The 10,303-nt window shown below is 43.5% G+C and overlaps 1 protein-coding gene across 1 annotated transcript in view; it reads right to left on the bottom strand.

Annotated features, from left to right (window-relative positions):
• Nucleotides 1-857: 857 nt before the first annotated feature.
• The window catches only part of GLG1 (golgi glycoprotein 1), a gene marked incomplete at its 5' end in the record, with an annotated part of 79,545 nt that continues 70,099 nt past the window's right edge, over nt 858-10,303 (bottom strand). The window contains 2 exons of the mRNA XM_019505298.1: nt 858-7,470; nt 9,311-9,417. Of these exons, the coding sequence (XP_019360843.1) occupies nt 7,303-7,470; nt 9,311-9,417 (275 nt within the window). The remainder of the gene's footprint in view (nt 7,471-9,310; nt 9,418-10,303) is intronic.

The following is a 10,303-nucleotide window of genomic DNA, read 5'->3' as shown; positions in this document are numbered from 1 at the left end:
TTAGACATCTGTAAGAACTTGGACATCAGGAGGCGCTACTTCACGGTCAGGGCGGCTAGGGTCTGGAACCAGCTTCCAAGGGAGGCGAGGTGGTGCAGGCTCCCACCCTGGGGGTTTTTAAGAGGAGGTTGGATGACCACCTTACTGGGGTCGTTTGACCCGTGCTCTTCCTGCCATGGCAGGGGGTCGGACTAGATGATCTGCTCAGGTCCCTTCCGACCCTAGAAACTATGAAACTACTTCACAGTCAGGGTGGCTAGGATCTGGAACCAACTTCCAAGGGAAGTGGTGCTGGCTCCTACCCTGGGGGGGTTTAAGAGGCCGTTTGATGCCTACCTAGCTGGGATCATTTTCAGCCCAGTTTTTTCTGCTGCCCAGGCAGGGGGTCGGACTTCTGACCTGACTTCTATGATTCTATGACTTACATTTGCCATTGGAAGGGGTTAGGGGGTGGGACTTCTAGTCCCAAGATGGCAACCAGGGGGTGGGGCGCTTGTGAAGAGGCAAGGCCACACTTGCAGCCCTTGACAGCTCACCAAAACTCATTAAAGCAACCCTCCAGCTGAAATAATTTCCCACTCCTGCTCTAATATAATGAGAAAGCAACTATCAGTTGCAAGGATTTAGATGAGGATATTGCTGTACTACTGCTTTTGGGCATGAAAAATTGTAGACTATTATGATGTTTATGGTGGGGGGTGCATTTCTAAAAGGCTTTTCAGTTTGGTTTACCTTGATAGTTATTTGATACGCAACATAACTGTATGGCTGATGCTTGGCTTCAGAAAGTTTCACTTAGGGAAAATGGACAGTGATTTCCTTTTAGCTCAACTAAAAAAAAGATAAAAACAACAAGTAAAAAAACCTGCAGACTTTTTTTTTTTATTAAATTCTCCCATTTCATCTGTACAGAAAAAATGCACATTATGTTCAGAATCTCAGTAACATCTCAAAATTACACAGCATGAACATGTAAAAACAAGAAACGGCCAGGATTTTATACACATAAAGGAAAAACAAACAATTTGCAAAAAAGAATTGTTAATGTTATGTTTAAAAAATGAAGTTCAAACAGATTCTGCTGTACAGTATGACTTCCTGCTTGGGTCTGTTTTGTGCATTGGAGCTAGGGAGGCTTGTAACATTACTACTGAAAGTTATTCAGATCCTTCCCTGTGCAAACACATGCATCCCCACTTCATACAAACAAACCTCTCCACCTTGTCAGTGTTCTTTGTAGTCTGACATGCAGAACATTAGTCAAATGATTCCTGACTGCATCTATTAAGTACAAGTTTCAAAGAATAACCTTATGGGAAAAATTTACACCTCTGTATTCTCCATCCTAATAACTTTCCCAACTAACAGCTGTCTAAGCACTTTTGTTCTCTGAATGCAGCAGGTATGTATAACTAGGATCACTTAAAACTGAAGAGTCCCATCTGAGAACACAGATCTTTTGCTTTCAAACAACTGAACAAAAATCAAACTAGGAGGAGGTTTGGTTTGGAAAGAGGTAGTAGTACAGACTGCTTTTATCCAGAACAGGCAACAAGACACTGCTCCCCAGTCTTGCAGATAGATTCTCCAAGTAACATACATCATCACATCCAGTAGGCAGAATTCTGAAGCCTAACAGTATAGGACAAAAGCAACTATACTAGTTTTAGACCTTGGCTGCACCAGTTAATGCTGGTCTTCCCTCCCTCAAATGAGCCTCGACTGAATTGGGTCCCATTTAGTTGGTTGTAGTAGCAGTGGCCCATCATTGGGGTAAAGAACTGAGCTCATTTCCAGCCTCAGAAAATGGAAGCATCAGTACAAAAATGTGTTTGCAAGCTGCTCTTAAAGATGATAAAGGCCAAATTGTAAAAATCCATTGAGGTTTAATCCAATCACTGAAATAGCTTACACAAGCATGAAAATACTTAATAGCAGAAATACCTGCTCAACTGAAAATTAACTTAAAAACTGGAGAGCCAGCACTACAGTCTATTTTTGGAACTGAAGCAGTGGTGTCAAGCAGATGATCCAGCCTGCAGAGCCACTGTACCTGGCCCACCAATTGGCCACCAGAAGTTGCAGGGCATGACTGGGGGGGGAGGGGCTTGACAACTTGGGGCCCTTGGGCTGCAGTGGACATGGTACTTACTGGCAGGAGGATAAGTAGTGGCTGACAGCCCTGGTTACCCTCTAGCCACTTTGCCCATGGCCACTGTTGTAGCCTCAGTTTCTCAGCCACTGGCTCCTTTGCGGTCTCTACCCCATGCCAGACTCAAAGCTGTTGCTGCCATGTTCTCCCTTCTGGAGCAGGAGCTGCCACCCTGGTATGAAATACATGGTGGCAGCAGCAGTTTCAGTTCTAGCATGGGGTACACGGCATGCACTGTCACCACCACTGCTGCTGCATGCACTGGGCAGGAGCTGCAGCTGCTACCTCCGAAGCCCTCTGTGCCCCAAGCTGGATCCAGCCCAGGACTGGAGGCATATTTGAAACCCCTAAACTACAGTACCAAGTTTGGAGTTAACAGAGAAATCACCATCCAACTGAAGCAAGTTCACCTGAATGTGATAACACTACAGCAGGAATTAGTTCTCTGCCTTTGAATATCACACTTTATTCTCCACTGCTTCCACCTCAAAGGAAAACATCTATACTAATAACTATCCTTTGAAGAAGGCTGCTGCCTATTCAGTTCTCCCCAATATACAGCATTTTCATAGGGCAAACTCACAACGGCTTTTGTCTGGGTCAAGACGGTTCCATCTCTATGGACTGCAAGTGTCATATTCTGGAGAGAATCCTTGTATGCATCACTTGCTGGAGAACTACTTGGACTGCAATAGTTTTTGAGCTATTTTGCAGTGGCAGAGGGACACTAGCACTTGTTTCCCAAGAGACTGACTGAGTTACATGCAAGAAAGGAGAAATAATGTTATTTCCATCCACATCCATTACTGCAGCAATTTTGCATACAAATAGTGAGATGGGAAGGCAAGTAGACAGGCAAGAGAACTCGCAGACAACTAACCAGAAAGAAGCAAACATGAAAAAGAAAAATCAAGCATCAAAATGTAACCCATTAAGTAACAATAAATAAGGCTATTTTCATAAAAAAAGATGCAAGCAAATACCACCCCAAAAAACCAGAGTGAAGTATTGGGACACAAATCCTTCCCATCTTATCTAAACACGTGCCATGGGCAGTATGGTAAAAATAAGGTATCCTGTTAGACATCTCAGCAGGAAGGGAAGGCAGGATGTTGGAGAGTGACACCCTTTACTATCACTTCTTTGATTGTAGTGATGCCACCAGTCATCCACAGAAGCCTCAGCTCTACAATGCCAAGGTCACACTTCAGAGAAGGAATTCTCATCCATGAGAGACTCACGGAATGAAAAGCAACTGCCTCTCTCTCAAAGACTGTAAAGCCAAATCAATACTGAGAATAGGGCTGATGAATATTAGAGCTAACCTTGAGAAACAGCAAAGCAGCCCTCTCCAATCTAGGAGCTGTTCTCTTCCAAGTCCCCTCTGAAATGGTTAATTTCCAAAGAGTTGATTCCTTAATACCTTAATCCTAAATAATAAGTTAAAAAAACAACCTTCCCAAAATTCAGGATGACAGGATTGCATTTCTTAGAATCATTATTTTCCATCCTTGCAATAGGAAATGATACTCCTCTATGGACCTAGGCACTGGACTGACAGCAGAGATTAAGGGTCAGCCCTCAGGATGATCCTCGTTCAAATAGGATTGATTATTTTCTTATGTTTTTCCAATAGGTCTTCTGTAGTTATGTAGGCTAACAGCAAAAAACTAAGAAGGCACCTCTAGATACTCTGCACTGGGAGAGTTCTAATATCCTTACAAGGGAGCATGCAACTCTTGTCCAGCAGGCAACTGTGTCAGGGTCCTATTACTAACAAGGTAAGCAGAAGGTAAACCTTAATCACTATGCAATGTTTGTCCTCTGGCAGCCAATTACAAGAGCTCTCCATCCAGAGTCATAAGCTGCAAGTTCCCTGCAAGATATGAGCATTTCTTTTGTTTTGAATTTATACATTTTTTCTGTCACAGAAGGCAGACACCTAGAAATATACTGCATGTCATACTTTCTGACTTGATTAAAACCTTCATCTGCCTCTTCTCCCACTAACACTGAAACCAAGCCTCTGGGTAACCTTTGGAATGCAAACATACTAGGTAGACTGCACATGTTTAATGCCATTCACAAAACGTGGTGCTCCTACCTGATATTTGCTCAGCAAAGACTTCATGCCAGTGGAACAATCTAGTTGGCAGTACCCCGAAGGGAGAGCTCAACACTACATTATGAAAGGGATGATGACCACAGGTAATTATAAGTAAGTAATGAAGCAGAAAATACCACATTCAAAAAACATACATATGCACACACATACTGAACAGAAGTGACCCTACAAAGTGAACAGAACAAAACTGACCCCAGAAAATGGATGTTCACTCTTCAATTCTGGACTCTATTCTTCATTATAACATCAAAGAGATGACTGGTCCATTTTCATCACTCCAGCATGCTCTCTGTTGGACTCTGTTTCCAAACCAGCATAAGACAAGAACAATCAATAGTTTCCCATCTACTCAAATAAGAACTTAAGTAAAGAAAGCAACTCTCTTCCTCCCTAAACAACTTCAATCTACAAGATTCACAGCCAAAACCATGGTTGACAAACCTATGGTATTTCACTACAATTTCATTTGGGATTTACTGGAAAATGCTATATGTAATGGTGCAGAACAGTTTCATTTGGGCTGTTCAAAATGATCAGGATACAAATGCTTCCTCAAAAACAGTCACAATAGTTAAAAAAAAAAAAAAAAAAAGTCTCTGGACAGCCATTTAATTCTGTCCAAGGAAAATACAAGCAACAGTGCTAGTTACCCAATAAGCAATACTGTGTATGTAGGAGAATATGTAGTCTCGTTTGTTTTTTCCTCCCACTCTCCAGCACTATGAATCTTCCTCTGCTCTGGTAATCTTGACAGTCACCAAGCACTGAAACAACTTGTCTGGAGTGTCAGTTTAAACTATATGCTATTGCAGCTGCCAAACTAATTCTAGTGGGTGTCATATACCTTTTCAAGCTTCCAGTTTTACAAGAGTAATGTGACCAGCCATCCCCCTTTCTACTCCATCTTCACTGATTCTGCGTAAGTCTCATCTGAAGCTACATATTTGGCAATAACAAAAGTAGAGGGAAATTCACGCTCTATTCCTCTTCTCAAGATGATTTAACAAGCAATCCATCTGGAAATCTACAGCATATCAAACAAGATGCCAGGTTTCTTCTGTGGACTCTTCTTTGCTATTAAGGTTTTGTCCATCACCTGCTCAGTTGTAATAATCCTTTGCCTCTTGTGGTCCAAGACTCCAGACACCAACAAGTCTTACTAGATGAGCTTTTTTAAAATCAGTCAACAGCACACAACTAAGACTGTATCTCAAATAATTTACTTTCTGCACCTCTAAGTGGGAGGGCAAATACAGCCATTTACATACAACCTAAATTTGTACACCTCTCCAGCATTTTAGAAGGGAAGCAAAAAGCAGTCTCAGTATTTTATATATCAGTCTGTACACATAGTATAATTAGAGTCAGCTGGTCCACATTTAGAAAAGCTTCCATCTTGTACTGGACCAATGCAAAAAACATTGGTAATTTCAGACTTTACCTAGCAGTGCAATAATAAGAGGAAAAAATGTTATGATCATTTAAGATCAACTGTTAGCCTAGTTGGATAGTTTAGGCACATATTTTTACTCCAGCACACACAGGTCAACACATCTAACAGGTTATTAAAAGTATATATCCTACTGTACATGCTGCCTCTTGTGCAATCATTTTCACTCAGCCTAATGTATCCTAGATCCCAACCATTATGGGTCCTAAAAGCTCCACTCTTACATGTTCTTGAGGAACAAAGAAGGTAAGTTACTGCCGCCAAAGGAACTACTTCTGCAAAACACCTTGCTAGAGGTGGGAAGTCAGCCTGGGCATCAACTTCTGGAAATGCAACAATAACCTAACTGTGCACATCAATGGGCAACCACAAAAACTTATTCCCATTAATGATGCATACATTTCTCCCCTTCACACATTATATTCCCCAAATCTCTGCTGCTTGATATTTAGGGCCAGCTCCTCTGTCCTACATCCATAGATGCCAGATTCTGTACCTATCAACCAAAAATTTAGTTTTGTTTTTTTTTAAATGTTTTAACTCAAGACAATGAATCAAAACTAATCTTTAAATGATCCTTTTACCAAAAAAACTGGAACCCTTAATCCAATAAAGCATCACTGGGCAAACCAGAGTCACCAATATGTCACTACCATCATCTTTGACTGACTTGCTCAAAATGGTCTTCTTGGCTACAGAAGTGTAATAAAGGAACTTTAACTTCTACCAAATTGCCAGTGATGAATACAGGTTGACAGGCTAGGTAGCTGGGATGTTTACTGCATTGTATGCTGCTGACTGGCTCTTTTGCACCTGGTCTTGATACCATCTTTCAAGCCTAATGAAGTAAAGGCTGTCCTGCTCATATGAGGATAAGATCACTGGAGTTTCTAACCCTGGCCATTTTATACTATCCTGTGAGTGACAAAGGAAGAAATGGAGTTGGAGGGCATTTTTTTTTTTTTTTTTTAGCAACCACAGTAACACAAGCAGGACATTCAATAGAGGGTGACATCATTGCCTACTGTCCATAAGCTGTCCGTGACACTACTCTGAAGATGCTTGGTAAAGGATGAGTAAGATGTCCAAAACAAGGCCAACTCTGGTGAGATGCAATTTACCCTCTATTTCCTGACTCAAGTTTACCCAGTCACAGAACATGAATGTATGCCAGTATGAATCATTGCCTAAATCATGGTTGGTATGCAGATGTATTTTTTCTTCCTTTAAAAATGTACTTAAAAACTGCTTGAGCTGCAGGTCATGTCAGTCTGATTTAGAGTGAAGGCAGTTCCAACAGTACAATAAAGAGACTCGTCTACAGGCAGGTTAACGAGAGTCCGCTAACAAAGGGGAACAAAAGCTGCTGGCTGGGCTGCCAATGCTGCACACAAACTGTCATAGGATGATGAAGGTGCCATGGATGAAATCCAAGATGGGAAAACGGAGCCAACACCTGCTGCTGTTCTAATTTTTTTTATTCTCCTCTCACAAGAAGGGATGGGTAGGCTATACAGAAGAGAACTGTACAAACTGGGCACTAGGCAGGCATTTCTTCAGCAGGCAGTCCAGGCTCTACCTGTCCTTGAGTTCTCGTGTCACCCGCTTGGTGATGCGTCCACACATCAGGCCGATCAGGAAGAGTACGCAGATGCCAACTGTGATCACAGACAGAATGTAATTCTTGGACGGAGAAGTCATAACTTGCATGGCAAGATCAGAAAAACCTTCTGCTGGGGCAACCTAGGAGTGAGGAAAGAGTAATTAAACATAGGTATGGATGCAGGGAGCTTTTTTTGGACCTGGAACTTCAGTTTCCACTTTGATCTTAGCCAAGCCAATCATGAGCAGTTTAGAACTCTGCTCTTCTAAGAGCTGGGAAGAGTCTCCGCTCATCTCCTCTAAACATCCAGCATGCTCTTTTCTTGCAACTGAACTTCCCTTGAACCACAATGACATAACACAAGCAGTGGGATATCCAGATAAGCCTGCAAGAATGAGTGCTCAAAAGATAGGATCAGCTGGGCAGAATGCTATTAAGCTATTAGCTGCCTGAAAGTCTCTTGTGTGCGGCAACTTCTCTGGAGATGTCCTAGCTGCTTCCTGTGGCTGTTCCCCCATATTCAGCCTTTTCTATGCAGATCAGTCAACTGTGACCAATGCGTCTTATCCACAGAGCTTTTTTGTTGGCACTCTGCCTTTTTATAAATTAGTCCCTATAAACACCGAGGGCAGTTTGATTTTGGTGTTGCTAGGAAGGCAATGCAGATGTTCAAAAAATGACTATAGAATACAATGTGTTCCCTTTCTATTTTAATGGAGTAAGCTAAGAATGCTTCTCTTTATTCACCTTGCTGTGCACAGTATTATGAACACATCCTGATTCTAAACATACAATGTGCTGCAATACCTATACAGAGCAAAATCAGAAGAGACAGAAGCAGCATGCTGAATCCTACATTACCATCTCACTTATTTAACCTGTTTTGCATTGATTGAACTAACTGAACTGCTTGCAGAAAAAAGTCATTTCCCAAAGACTGTCCTGACACTCATTTGTATTTGTCATTTCAACAGTCAAAAGCACACAAGTTCTTTAGCCCCTCACAACCAAAGAGCATTATTTCAGGAGCATATTGGATCTATGCTATTAATGAAATTTCCAGATTGTAGTTTGAAGGTTCATCTCCTTGTCCTTGTCAACTTCTCCCAAGAGACTCAAAGACTGATAATCTTAAGAGCTACATACTCTGGGCAAAGCAGAAAGTTTGCTTCAGATTCAGGGGGATGGCAATTCAATTTGGTGACTAGAATCATTGTCCCGATTTGATTCATCCAAATCTGTAGACACTCAGCCATAGACGACACAGGCAGGCAGTGTTGACGGAAGTAGTTGGGGGAGCAGCCAGACAAGCTCTGGCTTGAGCTGGCAGCCCCAGGAGCCGGGGGAATGATCAGGGGCTTCTCCCTAGCTCCCAGTTCGATCCCCCAGCTCCCCAATCATTCCCTGCAGCTTCTCAGGGTTGCCAGCAGTGCCTACCACTCCCTCGCAGGGGGGGCAGCCGGACAAGCCACAGGGGCTGGGGGGAATGATCAGGGAGCTGAAGGAATGATTGGGGGTTGGGGGAAATGAATAGGGGCTTCCCCTAGCTCCCAGTTTGATCTCCCAGCTCCCTGATCATTCCTCCACAGCTTCTCCCGGGACTGCCAGCACTGTCTGCCTTCCCCTGCCAGGGGGCAGCTGGGGGAGCGGCTGGACAAGCCATGGCTTCTCCCGAGGCTGCCAGCTCAAGACTGGGCTTGTCTGGCCACTACCCCAGCTGCTCCTGCCTAGTGCCTGCCTGTACAGTCTATGGCCGAATGTCTGAATCTCTCCAAATCTCTCTGAATAGATTGAGGTTTCCAGTTGAATTCGGAGATTTGGCTGCCAAATCGGGCCGAATCTCCTCCAAAAATCAAACCTGCTAACGAAGCTTTGCATAGCCCTACTACATATCATGAACTAAATCCACTACTGCTCAGAATAATGAAGTAACCAATGCCAAAAACAAGGCAGATTTTTAAAATTTGGCTTCATTCTCACCTTTGCTGCGTAACTCCACATTTCAATCCGATCATTAAGGCGTTTCTTACATTCAGGCTGCAGTCTCACACGCTTATCTTCCAAAGCTTCCATAAGGCAAGACATTTCTGCAAAGTGGAAAGAAATTGTAGTGAATTCCTATTTTAGTACATGTGAGGGTGCTTTGGAGACAGACTCCCTTGGGCATTGGTGGTTTGTATGCTTACCAAGTAATACAGCCAAACCACTTACAAAATACTTACAGGCCCTTACTTAAAACTGGTGCCCAAAGAAAATCTGTTTAACCCTTGCAGTTGACACTTAAGGTCTCACTTAAAAAATTATGTATTAAGACATATTTTAAGGTAGGGGTCGGCAACACATGGCCTACAGGCTGGATCTAGCCCATGGAGCCAGAAGGTTTTGCCTATGCCTGTATCAGAGTGGAGCAGCATAGAGTTGTGCCAGGGCCAGGATATTTCCTACTGTTCCCATGCCACCGCTGTTCTCCCAGACCACCCGACTCTCCCCAAGGATGTGGCATGGGTGCAGCCTCCAGCCAGTAGGGAGCTGCACAGGAGCCAGGCAGTTTCCAGCTGCACCTGTGCCACATCTGGGAGGTGACAGGGGGAAGAGGGTGAGCTGGGGAGATGCAGTGTCAGTATGGATGCAGTTTCTAGCTGCCTAGCCCCAGTATAGCATAAACACAGCTGCTAGTGGCCTGGCCCTGGTACAGCTCCATGCTCATTGGAAACTGTGCCTGCACAGCTGGGGAGCAGGGAGGGAGGGTTTGGGAGCAGCACTGGTGGTATAGACATAGCTCCCAGCTGCCTGACCCTGGAGTAGCACAGGGAAAGTTCCCTGCTGCTCATGCACCAAAGCTACCTAGCCCATGCTGGACCAGAGCCAGGTTGTTCTGACCCATGGCCTGTAAGGTTGCTGGCCACTGTTTTAAGGGGCAATAAATTTTGACTATTGTAGGGGAATTAAAGAGTTGGTATTACATATCCAAAG

The sequence above is a fragment of the Gavialis gangeticus genome, unplaced genomic scaffold (genome assembly GCF_001723915.1).
Source record: "Gavialis gangeticus isolate Ggan-Ray unplaced genomic scaffold, GavGan_comp1, whole genome shotgun sequence".
In the NCBI taxonomy this organism is placed as follows: domain Eukaryota; kingdom Metazoa; phylum Chordata; order Crocodylia; family Gavialidae; genus Gavialis; species Gavialis gangeticus.
Note: the sequence above shows the minus strand (reverse complement) of the source record. Positions and strands in the feature narration are given on the sequence as shown.